At 43.7% G+C, this 22,230-nt stretch overlaps 1 protein-coding gene across 1 annotated transcript in view; it reads left to right on the top strand.

The window, feature by feature from the left end:
• The first annotated feature begins 638 nt into the window (after window positions 1-638).
• efna1a (ephrin-A1a) overlaps window positions 639-22,230 on the top strand; it is a 37,919-nt gene continuing 16,327 nt past the window's right edge. Inside the window, exon 1 of the mRNA XM_062990079.1 lies at window positions 639-739. Coding sequence (XP_062846149.1) covers window positions 639-739 — 101 coding nt within the window. The remainder of the gene's footprint in view (window positions 740-22,230) is intronic.

Below are 22,230 nucleotides of genomic sequence, written 5' to 3'. Positions count from 1 at the left end.
CTGATTTAGAAGAATTTAATGCTCAGTTAAATTATTTATTAAGAATTAAAGTTATGAAATATGTAAAAGCATGCCAACATTAAGGTGACATTTGATGTAGCCTAATAATAATAATAACAATAATAATGATATTCTTTTTTTCTTGTTGTTTTTTGTTTTCTTGTTGGTTTATTGTTATTATTTCTATTATTAATTTTTATAAATAACAGTAGTAGTAGTTTTGTTGTAATACAATTACAACATTATTTTTGTTGAATTATTAGGACAATTGTTAGATGTTTACTATTATTATTATTATTATTATTAATAATAAACTCCGCTCTAGTACGCTAGTATGCGGCTTATCAGCGCTTCTCGCTGATTGGCTGATTGTGCCGTATGGGCGTGGCCTATCCTTACCGCTACGCATCGGTGAAGGTGCAGTAAGATTTCATTCAGTAGTGCGTGGATGTGTTGAGAGACGGAGTGGGAGCTGAGCGTTGATGCAGTGTTTCTACCAAGCGGCTGATTTGCGGATTTTATTTTCATTTACACTGTATGAAATATAGCTGAAGGGTTTTAACACCACAGAGCGAAGAGAATTTTTCACCTTTTTGCTTAACTTTTTTAACCTACTTCGTGGTATCCAGAACTCCGCAATGGATTTGCTGTTGTTTCTGTGCTGCGTCGTAGCAAGTGTTTGTGTTCGCCTCAGCACGGCTGACAGACACAGCGTTTTCTGGAACAGCACCAACCCAAAGTAAGTCGTTTAGTCAAGTTTTATTTTAATTATTTTACATTCATTCAGCTCTTAAGTGAAAGGGCTTAAATTCGGATATTTAACCTGTTTCACACACTTAAACACACCGAACATGTCTGATAAAATCTGCACTTCATAATTAGCCCAGCTAGTGCAAATCAGACGGTCATTATTGTACATTGTGTTTCCAAAATTTCTACATTATTGTGTTTTCTAACAAACAAGACTTTATAAATAAGAATAAAAAAGTCAAGTTTAACAAAGCAAAAAGCACTGCGTTTTGTAATGTACATTGATTTATTAAAACTGCACCCCTTTTTATATTCCTGTATGACAATATCCAACGTTATTTAGTCCCAAAAAGCATAAGGTCAATATTGACACAATTTTTTTTTAGTTTACTATTTTTGTTTTTACAATAACAATAAATACACACATGAATATTATATTGGCTTAATGTAAACAAACATCAAAATACATTAAAGCGGCAGCTAATAACTTTTTTTAGATTGAGGTATTTGGCGGCATCTCTGGCAGAAATATGGAACTGCAAGCAATTGGTAGAAGACAAGCTCCCCTCAATTGCACCTAATAATATAATGATTCTTATTCAGTAGATGTAGTCCTAAATAAACGTTACTCATGACTTCTGTTCATTTTAACCTGATTTTTTTTAGGGTGTGACCACCCAACCTTACATACAGCATTGTAAAGTATTTTAAATAATGTAGGTTGATTGTATGTGTGAAACATTTAATTGTATATATAGACTTTACCACACAAGCAAAAAGCCCTACATTTTGGTTCTTGTGCAATCATTGTCATGTACATTGATTTATTAAAACTGCACCCCTTTTTATATTCCTGTATGACAATACCCAATGTTGTTTAGTCCCAAAAAGCATAAGGTCAATATTGACACACTTTTTTTTTTTGTTTCCTATTTTTGTTTTTACAATAACAATGAATACACAAGTGAATGTTATATTGGCTTAATGTAAACAAACATCGAAATACATTAAAGCTGCAGCTAATACCTTTTTAGATGGGATATTTGGCGACATCTCTGGCAGAAATGTGGAACTGCAAGCATTCTGTAAAACACAAGCTCCCCTTAATTGCGCCTAATAATATAATGATTCTTATTCAGTAGATATAGTCCTGGATATGTACATTATAATGATTTTTTTTTACAATATATGCAGCATTGTGAAGTCTTTATAAATAATGTACGGTACAGTAGTTTTGCATGATTGTATGTGTGGAACATTTAGTTGTGCAATTTTGCTATCTGATCTATACATATACAGACTTTTACCACATAGTCTTGTAATGCGAGATCGACCTGTCAGTTTTTGGGCTCTGTTCCAAATCACATGCTACCTTACTAAACACCATGTCAAAGAGTTACACCGCCACAGGTGTTGACATTGTGACACCCCATTCACTGGCAGTGATTGTTGTTTTTCCTCCTCTACCACATTTGTTTCAACTTGCACATGTAGAAAGACTGAAGTGTGACACCCATGTATTAATCCAGTCCATCAGGATCACCAGACTGCTTCAGTGAGTGCTTCAGAGTCCCAACTAAGACCACCAAGTGTGGATGCAAATTTTGCCAATTTATTTTAACTGGTAACTGAAAGTCATTAATCCTATCAGAATATAAAACACATCATTTTATATTAACAAGCCGTCATGCTTTATTGATTTAAAAAAAAAAAAAGTCTCAGTCTACATGGCAGTAATGTAGAGCATAAACACCGTGACCAGTTCAAGAGTCAGAATGCAGATTTCATTCGGTACATCATAAACGCCAACTAAGCATGCTGATCATGTATAAAATACAGTCTAAATATTAAAGCTTTTTAATCTTGACCGCGTTAATGTTGCTTTAAGATACTGGAAGATGATTCAAAAATATCCACGTTGTTTTATCCTGCATGCAGTCAGATTCTATACTGACACAATCGGCTTCTGATTGTGATGTTCATTATGCATATTATATTATATAAATGCGTTCTAATTAAAAACTCTCAACGTGGCTGTACACAGAGCTTACACATGCATATTAAAGGTGGGCTGGGGTGTGTTTTAAATCAGCGCTTCTTCCCTATACATACTGTAGCCTTGCTTTCAATTTGAATCAAGCGTCAACCGCCAACCGTAATCAAACATTGACTTCTATGTAGGCTATCGGTCGAGCAGTTAATCATTGACGTCCTTACAACCAAGTCAACTCGGAGGCTAATTATCATGGAGGGAGGAGTAACGCTGAGATGTCCAGGGAAGGCGTACAGCAGGAGCAGGATTGAAAATGCTGCTCTTTTTTGGTAACGTCAGAGATCAGCGATAGCAAATGTTCAGTGATTGGTTGGTCAACAGTCCAGTGGTTGATTAATTAGTGGAATTAATGCACTGCCAACAAAGTGCATTAGAATATGTTGCATTAACACGTTACCTATTGTCAGTGGTTAATGGTTAGGTAACATTTAAACCACCTCCTTGTTTCTACACTCACTGTCCATTTTATCAGCTGCACTTATATAGAAGCACTTTGTAGTTCTACATTTACTGACTGTAGTCCATCTGTTTCTCTACATACCTTTTTAGCCTGCTTTCACCCTGTTCTTCAATGGTCAGGACCCCTACAGAGCAGGTATTATTTGGGTGGTGGATCATTCTTAGCACTGCAGTGACACTGACATGATGGTGTGTTAGTGTGTGTTGTGCTGGTATGAGTGGATCAGACAGAGCAGCACTGCTGGAGTTTTTAAATACCAAATACCGTGTCCACTCACTGTCCACTCTATTAGGCACTCCTACCTAGTTGGTCCACCTTGTAGATGTAAAGGCAGAGACGATCGCTCATCTATTGCTGCTGTTTGAGTCGGTCGTCTTCTAGACCTTCATCAGTGGTCACAGGATGCTGCCCACAGGGTGCTGGTGGCTGGATATATTTGGTTGGTGGACTATTCTCAGTCCAGCAGTGACAGTGAGGTGTTTAAAAACTTATCCACTCATACCAGCACAACACACACTAACACACCACCACCATGTCAGTGTGACTGCAGTGCTGAGAATGATCCACCACCTAAATAATACCTGCTCTGTAGTGGTCCTGGGAGAGTCCTGACCATTGAAGAACAGCATGAAAGGGGGCTAACAAAGCATGCAGAGAAGCAGAAGGACTACAGTCAGTAATTGTAGAACTGCAAAGTGCTTCTATATGGTAAGTGGAGCTGATAAAATGGACAGTGAGTGTAGAAACAAGGTGGTGGTAAAGTGGACTATTGTCTGAATAAAATTATCCGCTTTGCTGTCTTTTAATCGCAGCCTTTGAGTCTCTCTAAATGTCAGCAAGCATGGCCTATTTAATAGATACTTGCAGTATTTAGAGTCAGAACAGACTGCATTTAAAAAAAACAAGCATGCGTACTAAAGTGTATGTTTTAAAATGTACCTTTTGACAACTTGCTGATGCTTATTACTAGCCAATCGCAGCGTTTCTCAGAACTACATCTGTTTGCAGCACAATCGCTGTGGCTCTCAAGCATTTCTATGAATCTGGCCTGACGTTTCGTTGATTTATTACAGCGGTGAGTCAGCTCTCCAGCCCATGACCAAACTTGTGAGATTTGGTACCTTCTGAAGAGAGAAAACAGTAATCTGTGCAGACCCCCAGGCCCTCGGGGCCCTCAGTTTGACACATGTGATTTAGGGTAACTTGACTCCATTGGCTGCAGGGCCACACAGAACCAGAAAGAAAACGGGCTTGTCAGATTGAACGACTCTGAGCTGAAGGGGGATGGCGATCGGGAAGCCGAACAAATGAGAGAGGGCATTTACGGGCATCATTTGGGATTAAGTTGATGGGAAAAGGGGTAAACGAAACCAAACAGTGTTTATATCTGTGAAGGAATAAAAGGCTTAAGTAGAGTGGCTTGGTGGGTAGCACTGTCGCCTCACAGCAAGAAGGTCCTGGGTCTGATTCCCAGGTGGAGCGGTCCGGACCCTTCCTGTGTGGAGTTTGCATGTTCTCCCCGTGTCTGTGTGGGTCTCCTCTGGGAGCTCTGTGGCTCACGTATTAGTGCCTTCCCCTTGCACAATCCGGTTGCACCCTGGCTCGTTGGGTAGCACTGTCTCCTCACAGCAAGAAGGTCCTGGGTCTGATTTCCGGCTAGAGTGGTCAGGTTCTGTGTGGAGGTTGCATGTTCTCCACATGTTCCAAAGACGTGCAAGTGAGGTGAATTGGAGATACTGAATTGTCCATGACTGTGTTTGACATTAAAGACTTGGACTGATGAATGTTGTGTAACCACAGTGTGTAAAACATCCTAATAAAATAAAATCCTAATAAAGTAAGTCAAATCTAAGTGAACCCACAATCATTATCCGTCAATTAAATTTGTGTTGGTTTCAGTTTCATGCCTGGCCCAGGGTTTGTAACGCCCAGCTTTAGAACTGTTCATCTACTTTAGCAGCAGATAGATTCATCTATACAAAATTGCCCCCGGATGTGAACCGCCAGTTAGTACGTGAGCGCACGTGATGCCCTGTGATAGATTTACACCCTGTATTCCAGGCTATATTCCTCCCTGCACCCGACCCTGATGTGGATCCTACATGATCGAACAGAACCCGCTGTGAGGACGTGCAAGTGTCTCCCTGTACGCGAGCATATACAGTGTATCACAAAAGTGAGTACACCCCTCACATTTCTGCAGATATTTAAGTATATCTTTTCATGGGACAACACTGACAAAATGACACTTTGACACAATGAAAAGTAGTCTGTGTGCAGCTTATATAACAGTGTAAATTTATTCTTCCCTCAAAATAACTCAATATACAGCCATTAATGTCTAAACCACCTGCAACAAAAGTGAGTACACCCCTAAGAGACTGCACCCCTAAATGTCCAAATTGAGCACTGCTTGTCATTTTCCCTCCAAAATGTCATGTGATTTGTTAGTGTTACTAGGTCTCAGGTGTGCATAGGGAGCAGGTGTGTTCAATTTAGTAGTACAGCTCTCACACTCTCTCATACTGGTCACTGAAAGTTCCAACATGGCACCTCATGGCAAAGAACTCTCTGAGGATCTTAAAAGACGAATTGTTGCGCTACATGAAGATGGCCAAGGCTACAAGAAGATTGCCAACACCCTGAAACTGAGCTGCAGCACAGTGGCCAAGATCATCCAGCGTTTTAAAAGAGCAGGGTCCACTCAGAACAGACCTCGCGTTGGTCATCCAAAGAAGCTGAGTGCACGTGCTCAGCGTCACATCCAACTGCTGTCTTTGAAAGATAGGCGCAGGAGTGCTGTCAGCATTGCTGCAGAGATTGAAAAGGTGGGGGGTCAGCCTGTCAGTGCTCAGACCATACGCCGCACACTACATCAAATTGGTCTGCATGGCTGTCACCCCAGAAGGAAGCCTCTTCTGAAGTCTCTACACAAGAAAGCCCGCAAACAGTTTGCTGAAGACATGTCAAAAAAGGACATGGATTACTGGAACCATGTCCTATGGTCTGATGAGACCAAGATTAATTTGTTTGGTTCAGATGGTCTCAAGCATGTGTGGCGGCAATCAGGTGAGGAGTACAAAGATAAGTGTGTCATGCCTACAGTCAAGCATGGTGGTGGGAATGCCATGGTCTGGGGCTGCATGAGTGCAGCAGGTGTTGGGGAGTTACATTTCATTGAGGGACACATGAACTCCAATATGTACTGTGAAATACTGAAGCAGAGCATGATCCCCTCCCTCCGGAAACTGGGTCGCAGGGCAGTGTTCCAGCATGATAATGACCCCAAACACACCTCTAAGACGACCACTGCTTTATTGAAGAGGCTGAGGGTAAAGGTGATGGACTGGCCAAGCATGTCTCCAGACCTAAACCCAATAGAACATCTTTGGGGCATCCTCAAGCGGAAGGTGGAGGAGCACAAAGTCTCGAATATCCGCCAGCTCCGTGATGTCGTCATGGAGGAGTGGAAAAGCATTCCAGTGGCAACCTGTGAAGCTCTGGTAAACTCCATGCCCAGCAGAGTTAAGGCAGTTTTGGGAAATAATGGTGGCCACACAAAATATTGACACTTCAGGAACTTTCACTAAGGGGTGTACTCACTTTTGTTGCCGGTGGTTTAGACATTAATGGCTGTACATTGAGTTATTTTGAGGGAAGAATAAATTTACACTGTTATATAAGCTGCACACAGACTACTTTTCATTGTGTCAAAGTGTCATTTTGTCAGTGTTGTCCCATGAAAAGATATACTTAAATATCTGCAGAAATGTGAGGGGTGTACTCACTTTTGTGATACACTGTATATGTGTGTGTGTGTGTACTAGGGATGTCCCGATCACGTTTTTTTGTTCCCGATACCGATCCCGATTATTAATTTTGATCCTGATCCGATACCGAGTCTCAAACCGATACTTGTATTTTCTAGATATTGTTTAGATAATAACTGGATAATACTGTTCACACAGTGCACACTTCAAGTACATTACAGTTATTCAAATTAATCCAGTGTACATGTTTAACAACTAAATAGCTCTGCAGTGCTGAAGGGAAAAATGCTGCATCCAAGCTATTGGCTTAATGTTTTGTATTTTTACAAAATCAATCAAAATGAGTGAGATAATAAAGCAATAAGCCACGAGAGGCCGTACGTTACTGTGATTTTAGCACGGGGATGACGTTTTGGCACGATGCGAAGCGGAGTGCCTAAAACTTCTTTCCCCGTGCTAAAATCGTAACAGTAACGTACGGTCTCGAGTGGCTTATTGCTTTTATAAAACGGCGGTCAACATAAAATATAATAAATACAACAATGTTTAATTCATAAATGTATTTATTGTGTATAAACTTACAATAAAGCATTCTTCCGCGACGCAAAATAGTTCGATTAACAGTGTTGCTAGGCAACATAAGGGCGAAAATAACATTAACTTTTTCGATTCAGTGGCGTATTAATATGGAATGATGTGAGGTGGTCATAGGTGTGAGTTTATCGGGGATTTTACAACGGCTTCGAACGCGGCTCAGCCAATCAGATTTTAGGACCGGAACTATCCGTTTTATAATTACAGTTTTACTTTAAAGTTTACATTCGAAGAAAAAAAATCTGTTTAATGCAGTGATACACTAAAAATGAACAGAAATCTGTGTAGCAGCTTAACTTGAATATAAGAAAAAAAGTTACTTAAAAGCATTACAGTAAAACCTGAATACCAAAATAAAATGGAAAGGCTCTTTTGTTATGAAGGAAAGCTAGTTTTTAAAGTGCTTGTATTTTGACAGTGGTTTGATGGACGTTTCTATGCGAAGTGAGTGTGTTTTGACCCTTTGGGGCTTCCATAGTGCATGAAATAGCGTGCTTGGCTCTAGCTGTCCGCTATTCAGTACCGTAAAGGAAGAAGTTAATAAAGTGTTCTGCTCCCGACAATTTGTGAATATAGCGTGTATTTATTTCTTTATTAAACGAGTGCATCACTGCGTTGTTTTGTAAACCGGAGTGATCCTCGACTCACACACCATATAAATAGTAAAATTCTACAGTAATGAGCGCAGCTCTGCTCCTACCGCCTCGTGAAACGCTCGCATTGCAGACATTACACCGCTGTTGGACTCGTTTCACTTTCCAATTCGAAGTATTTCCACACGGCGGACATGCTGATGTAAAACAAAAGATCGGGATTACGATCGGGTTTAGTAAAGCCGATTCCGATCGGTTAAAAAATGCCTTGATCGGGACATCCCTAGTGCGTACCCGAGCGAGCGAGCGTGAATGGGTGTGGGCCTCGGGGCAGCTTGACTCCAAGGTCAGCAATGCCTGCAAGCAGGGTCCAGATTAGTTTTAACACAAGTGGCAATTGTCTTTGACAGTTACTTTGTGTATGCGTGAATATATTCGTGACTCTGTGTGTGTGTGTGTGTGTGTGTGTGTGTGTGTGTGTGTGTGTGTGTGTGTCCAGTTCTGAGAAACAAACTGCACTGATGAGTTTGTGCATGCTCGTATTGTACTTGTTCCAGCTTGTGGGTGTGTTCGTATTGTACACATAAGCTCGAGTATTACTGTCTCTGTCTTTCGTGCTCTAAAGTTGATCAACTTAAAATTGGCATGTGTGTGGGCGAGTGAGTGATTGGGGAGTGCCGGCATAATTCTGCCCTCATCCACCAACTCTGACACACATTAACTCGACTTCCTTTTAACGCTGACACACTGCACGATCATTCCTCACTGGTCCTGTACTGGTTTTTACCAGTCTGGGTTTTACTGGAATTATATAAAATACAACAAGAACATACACTGTCACACAGTACAACTGAAATACACACAACAATAGAGTTGTATTGGTTATAATGGTGTATATCAGCTCCACTTACCATATAGAAGCACTTTGTAGTTCTACAATTACTGACTGTAGTCCATCTGTTTCTCTGCATGCTTTGTTAGCCCCCTTTCATGCTTTTCTTCAATGGTCACAACTCTCCCAGGACCACTACAGAGCAGGTATTATTAAGGTGGTGGATGATCTCAGTACTGCAGAGACACTGACATGGTGGTGGTGTGTTAGTGTGTTGTGCTGGTACGAGTGGATCAGACACAGCAGCGCTGCTGGAGTTTTTAAATACTGTGCGCAGTGATAGCTCCGTTGTTAAGGTACTGGACTGGCAATCAGAAGGTTTCCGGGTTCAAGCCCCACCACCGCCAAACTGCCACTGTTGGGCCCCTGAGCAAGGCCCTTAACCCTCATAACCGTAAGTCGCTTTGGATAAAAGCGTCTGCTAAATGCCGAAAATGTCAAATGTGTCCACTCACTGGCCACTCTATTAGACACTCCTACCTAGTTGGTCCACCTTATAGATGTAAAGTCAGAGACGATCGCTCATCTATTGCTGCTGTTTGAGTCGGTCATCTTCTAGACCTTCATCAGCGGTCACAGGACGCTGCCCACGGGGCGCTGTTGGCTGGATATATTTTAGGTTGGTGGACTATTCTCAGGTCACTTTAAGTAGGATCGGCATCAGCATCCACTCAATTCTATTAACAATGGAAAACGCCAAATAAGGTCATGTTAATTCTATTCACTATGCACTGTACGATGACCGATACGGTAGAAGTATCTAGAGAACGTGATGTAACATTGGTAAAAACAGTGTGATTCGAGTAAGGGCGTCACATGACAAGCCAACCCTGACCGTTTATATCACTGCTTATTGCCCACACTGTGATTGTAGCTCACAAATGAAAACATGCTGGACTCCCCTGCTAAATTACCAGCACTTGGCTGGAAGAACCTGATCTACTGCTGTAGTTCTTCTCATAACCATTAGAGCCAAGTTCACCACGTAGAGCCAACTTTTTCTTCCACTTAAGAGTTTCCACTTAGAGACGCTCAGAGTTGTAGTCGTTCCAGTCACATTACACCTTGCTGTTGAAGGTTTCTCTCTGTTTGCTTTCCTTATTGTTTTTTTTTTTATTTTATTTTCCCTCATTTTCCTTCTCCTTCTCGCTCTACCTGTCTCCATTTTTCTTCCACGCCTCTGTCTTGCCCCTGGCTGCATGCCCATGGTACGTCTTGGCTTGGCTCACTGGCACAAAGTTCACTCTTTCTTTCCTTCTTTTCATTAACTCTTTCCCTTCACTACTCTCTCTCTCTCTCCGTGTGTGTGTGTGTTGCCTGTCACCCCGATTTGTTACCATTTGCCCCCTTTTGAAAGGGACTCTTTATACGGATTAATTAGCCCCCGATGGTGCTCGGTGCGATATTTTAAACCAGTCGACCTATATGATGCTCGGCACTCTATAGGCACCGGTTGCCAAGTTAGGCTAAATTCTTTTTTTGTTATGCGTCCCTCCCAAATTAGCTAAGCTCCCATTGCGGCTCTGACGGCGAACAAAGCCAGGCGGGAGCGTGACCAATCACGGCAGGGTTCAGCGGCAGAGATAGAGCACCGCTCACCGCGTCCGTCCGTCACCGCGTGTGTAGAACGGGGGGGTTAGAAACCGGACCACTGTTGGTACAGGTGCTATTTTGCTTTTGTCTGCTCGTCACAGTTGTGTTTAATTCTCAGCCCCCCCCCCCTGTATATACAGGAGCGGGTAATGAGGTTCCATTTACTGTGCAGTGCTGTGTATAGTGTGTCGCTCTTTCTGCAGCTTTTGAAATCTCTGAATGGGGGTTTAGCCCACCCTACCCTCCTACATGCACCTCTTTTAAAGCAGCAGAATGTTCCCATCTTTCTTTTCCCTCTGATTTATTTATTATGATTATATTTTTTCACTTTTGGCATCATGCAGTGCGCACTCTTTTTCGTCACCACCCGACTGGACTGGTCCCTTGCTCATTTTACTTTCCCAGCTATTTGTGCCAGTTCTCCTTTCTTGCCCCCCCCAACCTCTTTTCATTGCACTACTCACCCACTATTATTTTCTAGTATTTTTTCCTTTACAGTGCATAATCAGGTTGCTTCTGGTTAATTTAATCTGGTTTTAGAAACAAATGGCTCAATGTGTAGTTCTATCATTACGGAAAGTTCTGTTTTCAGGTCTTCTATGGAATCTTAAGCTGAATGTTTGGCTCACCTGGGAATGCAAAGCACCGAGGGTCATACTTCATGGGAAAATGTGCCTAATTTCACGAACCTTGTCTTTCCAAAGTTACCGATTTAAATAACACTCATATATTGAATGATGGAATACACCGATCAGCCACTTACCATATAGAAGCACTTTGTAGTTCTACAGTTACTGACTGTAGTCCATCTGTTTCTCTGTTCTTCAATGGTTGGGACTCTCCCAGGACCACTACAGAGTAGGTATTATTTGGGTGGTGGATGATTCTCAGCGCTGCAGCGACACTGGCATGGTGGTGGTGTGTTTCTGTGTGTTGTGCTGGTATGAGTGGAGTTTTTAAATACCGTGTCCACTCTATTAGACACTCCTACCTAGTTAGTCCATGATCGCTCATCTATTGCTGCTGTTTGAGTCGGTCATCTTCTAGACCTTCGTCAGTGGTCACATGACGCTGCCCACGGGGTGCTGGTGGCTGGATATTTTTGGTTGGTGGACTATTCTCAGTCCAGCAGTGACAGTGAGGTGTCACACACCACACACCACCACCATGTCAGTGTCACTGCAGTGCTGAGAATGATCCACCACCCAAATAATACCTGCTCTGTAGTGGTCCTGTGGGGGTCCTGACCATTGAAGAACAGCATGAAAGGGGGCTAACAAAGCATGCAGAGAAACAGATGGACTACAGTCAGTAATTGAAGAACTACAAAGTGCATCCATATGGTAAGTGGAGCTAATAAAATGGACAGTGAGTGTAGAAACAAGGAGGTGGCTGATCAATGTAAAGAGATTAAATATTAATTAAAGTCGTACTCGTTCTTCACCCAGTAAGAAATGGGCCAAATTATGTAGTCCTTTGATGTGCCGCAATGAATACTTTGATGTGAAATGAGTTGATCTACATGAATTTTGACTTCATGTGTACCTTATTCGTGTGTATAAACAAGGAGGTGGTTTTAATGTTATGGCTGATCGGTGTGTATGGAAGCTGCAATACGCAGCTCAAGCAAGGTTTGCATATGTTCTTGCTCAAGCGCACCTAATTCAATTACCATTCTGTAAACAATTAACCAACAATGCTGCGTATTCTGAATTGATAGTAAAATGTCGCTTGACGCAATTGTCATTGTTCTCGTGAGAGTGATGGCAGTGAAGAGTGAGATTTCGTGCATCCCTAAAACAACTAACAAAGAAAAACAACTTGTGTCGCGTGCACGACCTGTTCTACCGCCTTAAAATAAAAGCATAGCGTGTGTATGAGGACTACATTATTTTTGGAAATCTGTATATAAAAATAGCCCGGTGAAAACGTTTCATGTTTATGGCCTAGAACATCACCCATCGATCATCAGGTTGAAAAACAAAAGGCCATGCAAAGGAATGACATTTAAATTTGAAACCTTGAAGTTTTCTCGTCGTTTGCGAAAGCCGGAGTTACTTGATATGTTGAAGGATTGAAAAGGTCAGAATCAGTCTGACGGATGAAATGATTTAATGCTCTGAGGACTTTACAGAAATAAAGTTCACAAACCTTTATGTTGTTATTTAAACATATTTTTATTTGGCTGCTCTTGTATTTTTAGGGCTCGCCATAGCATACCTGATCTAGCCACACCTAACTCACTCATACCTACTTGCTGAAGGGGAAACAGACCCCCCTATCTGTGGATCATGAACCTCTGTCAAACACATGCCAAATGATGAACACCAGTCCTAAATACTTACAGGAATGGCAATCCCAAGACTATGAGAAAAATCTCTATATATAAAATATATACTGTATATACACCGATCAGCCATAACATTAAAACCACCACTGTCCATTTTATCAGCTCCACTTACCATATAGAAGCACTTTGTAGTTCTACAATTACTAACTGTAGTCCATCTGTTTCTCTACATACTTTTTTAACCTCCTTTTACTCTGTTCTTCAATGGTCAGGACCACTACAGAGCAGGTATTATTTGGGTGGTGGATGAGTCTCAGCACTGCAGTGACACTGACATGGTGGTGGTGTGTTAGTGTGTGATGTGCTGGTATGAGTGGATCAGACACAGCATGCTAATGGAGTTTTTAAACACCTCATTGTCACTGCTGGACTGAGAATAGTCCACCAACCAAATATATCCAGCCAACAGCGCCCCGTGGGCTGCGTCCTGTGATCACTGATGAGGTCTAGAAGATGACCAACTCAAACAGCAGCAATGGATGAGCGATCGTCTCTGACTTCACATCTACAAGGTGGACCAACTAGGTAGGAGTATCTAATAGAGTGGACAGTGAGTGGACACGGTATTTAAAAACTCCAGCAGCGCTGTTGTGTTTGATCCACTCATACCAGCACAACACACACTAACACACCACCACCATGTCAGTGTCACTGCAGTGCTGACAATGATCCACCACCTAAATAATACCTGCTCTGTAGTGGTCCTGAGAGAGTCCTGACCATTAAAGAACAGGGTGAAAGCAGGTTTAAAGTATGCAGAGAAATAGATGGAATACAGTCAGTTATTGTAGAACTACAAATATGGTAAGTGGAGCTGATTAAATGGACAGTGAGTGTAGAAACAAGGAGGTGGCTGATCAATGTAAAGAGATTAAATATTAATTAAAGTCGTACTCGTTCCTCACCCAGTAAGAAATGGGCCAAATTATGTAGTCCTTTGATGTGCCGCAATGAATACTTTGATGTGAAATGACTTGATCTACATGAATTTTTACTTCATGTGTACGTTTCTCAAACAATACATTTCATTTATGAACCGCGTTCTCATCATCAGGGTCACTGCGGGTCCGTTTTCACCAGGAAACCCTAAGTGCTAGACAGGAATCCCCCCCCCCCCCCCCCCCAGACAGAGAGCCACTTAGGGTGGAATTCCCAGTAGTGTTATCTACAGCCAGACAGTTATTAACATACAGTGTATCACAAAAGTGAGTACACCCCTCACATTTCTGCAGATATTTAAGTATATCTTTTCATGGGACAACACTGACAAAATGATACTTTGACACAATGAAAAGTAGTCTGTGTGCAGCTTATATAACAGTGTAAATTTATTCTTCCCTCAAAATAACTCAATATACAGCCATTAATGTCTAAACCACTGGCAACAAAAGTGAGTACACCCCTTAGGGAAAGTTCCTGAAGTGTCAATATTTTGTGTGGCCACCATTATTTCCCAGAACTGCCTTAACTCTCCTGGGCATGGAGTTTACCAGAGCTTCACAGGTTGCCACTGGAATGCTTTTCCACTCCTCCATGACGACATCACGGAGCTGGCGGATATTCGAGACTTTGCGCTCCTCCACCTTCCGCTTGAGGATGCCCCAAAGATGTTCTATTGGGTTTAGGTCTGGAGACATGCTTGGCCAGTCCATCACCTTTACCCTCAGCCTCTTCAATAAAGCAGTGGTCATCTTAGAGGTGTGTTTGGGGTCATTATCATGCTGGAACACTGCCCTGCGACCCAGTTTCCGGAGGGAGGGGATCATGCTCTGCTCAGTATTTCACAGTACATATTGGAGTTCATGTGTCCTTCAATGAAATGTAACTCCCCAACACCTGCTGCACTCATGCAGCCCCAGACCATGGCATTCCCACCACCATGCTTGACTGTAGGCATGACACACTTATCTTTGTACTCCTCACCTGATTGCCGCCACACATGCTTGAGACCATCTGAACCAAACAAATTAATCTTGGTCTCATCAGACCATAGGACATGGTTCCAGTAATCCATGTCCTTTGTTGACATGTCTTCAGCAAACTGTTTGCGGGCTTTCTTGTGTAGAGACTTCAGAAGAGGCTTCCTTCTGGGGTGACAGCCATGCAGACCAATTTAATGTAGTGTGCGGCGTATGGTCTGAGCACTGACAGGCTGACCCCCCACCTTTTCAATCTCTGCAGCAATGCTGACAGCACTCCTGCGCCTATCTTTCAAAGACAGCAGTTGGATGTGATGCTGAGCACGTGCACTCAGCTTCTTTGGACGACCAACGCGAGGTCTGTTCTGAGTGGACCCTGCTCTTTTAAAACGCTGGATGATCTTGGCCACTGTGCTGCAGCTCAGTTTCAGGGTGTTGGCAATCTTCTTGTAGCCTTGGCTATCTTCATGTAGCGCAACAATTCGTCTTTTAAGATCCTCAGAGAGTTCTTTGCCATGAGGTGCCATGTTGGAACTTTCAGTGACCAGTATGAGAGAGTGTGAGCGCTGTACTACTAAATTGAACACACCTGCTCCCTATGCACACCTGAGACCTAGTAACACTAACAAATCACATGACATTTTGGAGGGAAAATGACAAGCAGTGCTCAATTTGGACATTTAGGGGTGTAGTCTCTTAGGGGTGTACTCACTTTTGTTGCCGGTGGTTTAGACATTAATGGCTGTATATTGAGTTATTTTGAGGGAAGAATAAATTTACACTGTTATATAAGCTGCACACAGACTACTTTTCATTGTGTCAAAGTGTCATTTTGTCAGTGTTGTCCCATGAAAAGATATACTTAAATATCTGCAGAAATGTGAGGGGTGTACTCACTTTTGTGATACACTGTACATACGGCGGCACGGTGGCTCAGTGGGTAGCACTGTCGCCTCACAGCAAGAAGGTCCTGGGTTTGATCCCCAGGTGGTGCGGGCTGGATCCTTTCTTGGGTTTCCTCCAAGCGCTCCAGTTTCCTCCAACAGTCCAAAGACATGCAAGTGAGGTGAATTGGAGATACAAAGTTGTCCATGACCGTGTGAGTCCTGTGTATGTAGCCAGTAACGTACCTGTCCTGTCATGAATGTAACAAAATTACATACATACATAATTGGCTATGTCTGAGGGGGGTGAGGATAGCCGAGGCCCTGTGATGGATCGGTGTCCTGTCTGGGGCGTGTTACCGCATTGCGCCTAGTGATTCTGAACAAACTGGACCCAGTGCAACCCTGGCCAGTATAAAGGTGTGGTAAAACTGGAAAACCAAAGAAGGGCTCCAGGGCTCTGAAGTTCCTTTACAGCAAATTCATGGCTTCACCGATCCCCCTCAGACACAGCCCACCCAACCAATAGCGTAATAGACCGCTGTGCCACCCGACCGCCTATACCGTGCACATCAACCTGCTGTCGAAAATAAGGGTGAAGGGTTGTGTAGAACTGGTGTTTGTGTAAGTGTGGGAGACTTCCCCTGCTCAGTGTGTGTTTCCTGGCCGGCTATTTTCCCGGGAAAACGGCACATCCTGTCCGCGCTGTAAACAATACCTTTCTCACACACTCGAGCACACAAGAAGTCTACTACTCGCACACATCCGTCTCGCTCACGCCGCTGTTATTCACCCACGTTGAAAGACTGGGAATGTGATTGCGCTTCCCATGATGCACTTGTCACTTACTTAGTTACTCGCTCACATACTCACTGTGGAACATGCACTCACGCACAACTGCGGTTGGATTTTAGCCTCGCTTACCGTTACGTTCATTGTTTTTAATCCGCTTTCGGGCTTACCCTTACTACTCTCTCTCTCTCTCTCTCTCTCTCTCTCTCTCTCTCTCTCTCTCTCTCTCTCTCTCTCTCTTCACTCACACACTCACACTCACACACACACACACCTATTGTTCGAGATTCAGGCGATTCCAGGGTGTTTGATTAGAGTGTGTGATTAAGGTGGTTTATGTCAGGGGGTGCTCAGTTTGCTACCCGTAACACATGGGGTGGAGCCAAACCGGCTGTGTTACAAATCCACTATTCCTAAATATGACTAAGTTTGATTTATTATTGTCCTTAAAGCCATTTTTGGCATTGTTGTCGGTTGCAGACCTCTCGTAGAGAGGAATGTGGACAGGAATGTGGAGTCGAGTCGGTCAGTATTGTTGAAGCCGTAAATTGGCCTCAACAACTCCAAAACAGCCCAGCAACTCTGATGCACTGTGTATTCTGACACCTATCAGAACCAGCATTAACTTCTTCAGCAATTTGAGCTACAGTAGCTCGTCATCAATGAGCCTTGGCCGCCCATGACCCTGTCACCGGTTTACCACTGTTCCTTCCTTGGACCACTTTTGATAGATACTGACTACTGCAGACCGGAAACACCCCACAAGAGCTGCAGTTTTGAAGACACGTGGGACAGCATGCCGCATGCATCTTATCACCTACACTTTGACGAGTGCAGTGCAGCTCAGCATTGCGTACGGAGAGACACACCCTGAGAGCACCATCTCTGTGCAGGTGCCATCAATTAGCCAGCATAGCCAGCAGGTCATAATTGCATGTCATGAGAGAGAGACCCCATCCGGCTTAGTTCTGCCCATATCTGAACAACAGGCCAATCGTAGTCGGCAGGCAGAGCTGAGATTTGCTACAATGTATTCGAGATCCCAGCTCTGGTTCCAGCGTGTGTTTTTACCGCTGCGCCACCTGAGTGGATTAAGGGTCTTGCTCAGGCAGGGTCCCAACAGTGACAGCTGGCAGTGGTAGGGCTTGAACCAGCAACCTCCTGATTACTAGTCCAGTGCCTTAATCACTGAGCTACCACTGCATGAACATATAAAAGAGCTCCAGAAAAGAAGGAAAGAATCCATTCACCAATTGGGAACGTACTCAAGTTTATGATCTTTTAATGGACGATGAAGCTTGTGGTCTAATTGTACATATAAAAAAATAAAACTTATAAGGAAGTGAAGCAGATGCTTCAATTTCAACAAAAATCCCCGTGACCAGGTTCCAAAAGTTCTCACCCGTGGACGTCAGTAAGTGTTTCAACACTTCAATATGCAAAGAATGCCAACACCTTTATCACTTCATTTAATCAACTGAGGAAACAGTTCGGCCATTCCTTCAAAAGGCCACACAAAGGGTGAAACCGTCCGAGTGGAAAAGAGAATCTGGCGGCCCTGAGGAACGAGCCGGGGACACAAAAGACGCCCTGACGGACGAGTAAAAACAGAAAGATTGATGAGTGTGCTGTGGTGGCGGTGGGTTGATCGAAGGAATTAAGAAAAACCGGCTCGCAATCTTATCTTTAAAGAAGACCCGGGTCTCCATGGCAGAAGGACGGGCAGCGCCAACGCTAACAGGCATGCCTGGCATTCCACATTCCACCGATCGGATTCTGATTGGTGTACGAGGGGCTCGTCCTGGGGGAGGGGTAGCCTAAACAGGGGGATCAAGCAGGCTTATTGAGCGCCGACAGACACACGGGGGAGGAGAGGAGAAGAGACAGAGACGGATGAATGGACGGGTGAGATGAAAGCGCGGGCCCTGCCCGAGCCGGGGCTCAGACGAGCGCAAGACCGAGCCCGTTCCGGCGTATCAAAGTCCCCCTCTTGGTTTTCTTTCTCCCTTCTTACTTTCTCCTCCTTTTCATCGCTCTTCCTCACTCTCATCCACATGTTCACTTACAAACTTCAAAGCAAAACAGTGTTGGATCAAGTGCTTTCGTTTTTCGCTTGGCACGAAGCTTTGGTATTTTTTTTTTCCCTCTTTCTTTAGTCATTCCAATAAAGCATCTGCCTCTTATACTTTTCCTCATTTCTCCTGAGCACTTACTGAAACGGTCTGTGCCCCGCTTTTGGAACCACTCCACTGTAACGCCCCAGCAGTGGAACAATAGAAGATCTGTCCCCGGGCCCCCCAAGCTTTTCTCTCTCTCTCTCTCTCTCTCTCTCTCTCTCTCGCTCTCTCTCTGCATTAGGTAGGGTCTGGTGCGGATGAATAAAACCGCATGACCACCTCCGAAGCCCGGGCTCCGTAATCCAGCCGTTTCGAGTACCTGATTATCCGGCCTCGCAGCATTCCGAACCAGTCATCCGGAATGCTAAAGCTCACCGTTCGCACCAGTTCAGAGGCATCTGAGAACACACTATATTGCCAAAAGTATTCGCTCGTCTGCCTTCACACGCATATGAACCTGAGTGACGTCCCACCAACTCTTCTGGGAAGGCTTTCCACAAGGTTTAGGAGTGTGTTTATGGGAATTTCTGACCATTCTTCCAGAAGCGCATTCGTGAGGTCAGACACTGATGTTGGACGAGAAGGCCTGGCTCACAGTCTCCGCTCGAATTCATCCCGAAGGTGTTCTATCGGGTTGAGGTGCAGGCCAGTCAAGTTCCACACTTGCGCACCAAACTCGCTCATCCACGTCTTTATGGAGCTTGCTTTGTGCACTGGTGCGCAGTCATGTCGGAACAGGAAGGGGCCATCCCCAAACTGTTCCCACAAAGTTGCATTAAGGGGTCGAGCCCAACTCCTGAAAAACAACCCCACACCATAATCCCCCCTCCACCAAACTTCACACTTGGCACAATGCAGTCAGACAAGTACCGTTCTCCTGGCGACCGCCAAACCCAGACTCGTCCATCGGATTGGCAGACGGAGAAGCGTGATTCGTCACTCTAGAGAACACGTCTGCACTGCTCTAGAGTCCAGTAGCGGCGTGCTTTACACCACAGCATCCGACGCTTTGCATTGCGCTTTGTGATGTAAGGCTCGGATGCAGCTGCTCGGCCATGGAGACCCATTCCATGAAGCTCTCTACACACTGTTCTTGAGCTGATCTGAAGGCCACATGAAGTTTGGAAATCTGTAGCGATCGACTCTGCAGAAAGTCGGCGACCTCTGCGCACTATGCGCCTCAGCATCCGCTGACCCCGCTCTGTCATTTTACGTGGCTACCACTTTGTGAGTTGCTGTCGTTCCCAATCGCTTCCACTTTGTTATAATACTACAGAATAATGATGTATTAGATTGTTGTGTGGACGTATATAGATATTTTGCCATAGAATTCAGCTAAGATCTGTGTCCAATACAGTTGGCTGTGTTACATGTAGTAGCGATGGCACAGTGGTTGAGGTACTGGACTAGTAATCAGAATGTGACTGGTTAAAACCCCGCCACTGACACTTGTACCCCACCATGTATTTCATATAGTTTGATAGATTAGGGTTATAGGGTTAGGGTGATGATTACAATGACATGTTATGTGAATATATGTACTGGTGGACAAAAACAGCCCTAATGGTACAACAGGTGAATTGAAAATAAGTGCTGGTACATAACTTATCTTAAGCTGTGTGTGTGTGTGTGTGTGTGTGTGTGTGTGTGCGCGCTGCTGCTGACTCGGAGCATTTCCTTTACCTTTCACCACTCGGTAGAGTAGGTCCCCCCCAGAGATTCCACATTCCAGCCGGAGTTAAAAGAGCGAGAGCTAGGTGGACAGAGCGGTGGGGGGTAGAAGCGAAGAAAGACCCAAAACCCAAAGATTAAATGCAGATTAGCAGCACACCAGCTTGAGGTTCCAGGCAAAATTCAGACCTAATGAAATCGCTAATCAGGAGACTCATCGTGCACCGCTCGCTCATTTCCTGTCCGATCGCTTGCGTAATCCTAAGCGGGTTCTGACTCTTTTTACGGAGGGCATTTATTTTGTGTGATTTATTCAGATCTTATCAGGGGAAAGGAAAGAAATATGGACCGGGGATGAAAAGTGTGAGGTGTGAGGAATTTAAACTTGAAGGCTTGTGGGGATGGGGTTCATATCACCGTGCTTACGGTTGTGGAAGGGGGCGCATTTTGGTCCGTTCTGTGTATTTCAGCCTCACTCAAAAGTCGGATCATTCAGCACACGCTCATTAACACGCCAATTTCTTCCCCGATTTGATTCATAGTCCTCGCCAGATTCAGTTTGTTAAGGTTCTTATTGTGCTCGAATACAGACTTGAGATGGTAAAAGGGCTTCAATGAATAAAATGCTCTTTTTTTCTGCTTCTTTACGATGAAAAGGCTTCGACACTTAATGAGCACTGACGGAAGTTTCTTGTGTGTGAAAGGAGCAAAGACGTTAAAAGCTGAGAGTGAAAGGCTTCGCCTGTATGAATAAACCCATTGATGAAGTAACTGTAAGCCTCCAAAAGACACTCGCTAGGCCGAAAAAAAGAGCTCCTGACCCCGTGCAGACCCCCCTTCCCACTCCTCTCCCTCTCCCCTCTCTGACTCCTAGTCCCCGGGGGTCGGGGTGGAGCGACATAATTGCCCCCCTCTAGGGCCTCTTTAATACCGCGCTTTGTGTTTTAATTGCCCTCCCTCCGACCCTCTTTTGATGAACACGTTGGGGTCGTGCCGCAAACAGCTTTTAATCAGGACCTTTAACGGTGGCTCCCCTTGTGTTTGTAACAGCTGTTGTCAAAGTATCAGACGACAGCAAGGCACAAGATTTAGGGTCTTAACAGCCCGGTGGTATGAAAACAGAACTACGTTTGTCTACTATGCTTTCCAAGTACTCAACCCTGATTGGCGAGCACTTTAATGATCTTAGTTGGATGTAAGTGGTAAAACCTCCACCTTTTTTAAACATGGGGGAGGTATATGGGCTGATCTAGATCTTCTTGAGGAGTAAGCCCTGCAATTGACTTGTGCCCTGTCTTAAAGTATTTCCCAAGACTACCTTGTTCCCAATGCCAGATAGATAGATAGACAGATAGACAGATAGATAGATAGATAGATAGATAGATAGATAGATAGATAGATAGATAGATAGATAGATAGATAGATAGATGGGCAAAAAAAAAATACCAGTATAGTAAATAAAAAGGTAGTGTAAGTAACGGGGTGGGTGATATGAGAAGAATATAAAACTAAAACTAAAGGCTAAAAAGTAATAATACATATACAGTATACACTGATCAGCCATAACATTAAAACCACCTCCTTGTTTCTACACTCACTGTCCATTTTATCAGCTCCACTTACCATATAGAAGCACTTTGTAGTTCTACAATTACTGACTGTAGTCCATCCGTTTCTCTACAGACTTTTTTAGCTTGCTTTCGCCCTGTTCTTCAATGGTCAGGACCCCCACAGGACCATCACAGAGCAGGTATTATTTAGGTGGTGGATCATTCTCAGCACTGCAGTGACA

The sequence above is a fragment of the Trichomycterus rosablanca genome, chromosome 2 (assembly GCF_030014385.1).
Source record: "Trichomycterus rosablanca isolate fTriRos1 chromosome 2, fTriRos1.hap1, whole genome shotgun sequence".
In the NCBI taxonomy this organism is placed as follows: domain Eukaryota; kingdom Metazoa; phylum Chordata; class Actinopteri; order Siluriformes; family Trichomycteridae; genus Trichomycterus; species Trichomycterus rosablanca.
Note: the sequence above shows the minus strand (reverse complement) of the source record. Positions and strands in the feature narration are given on the sequence as shown.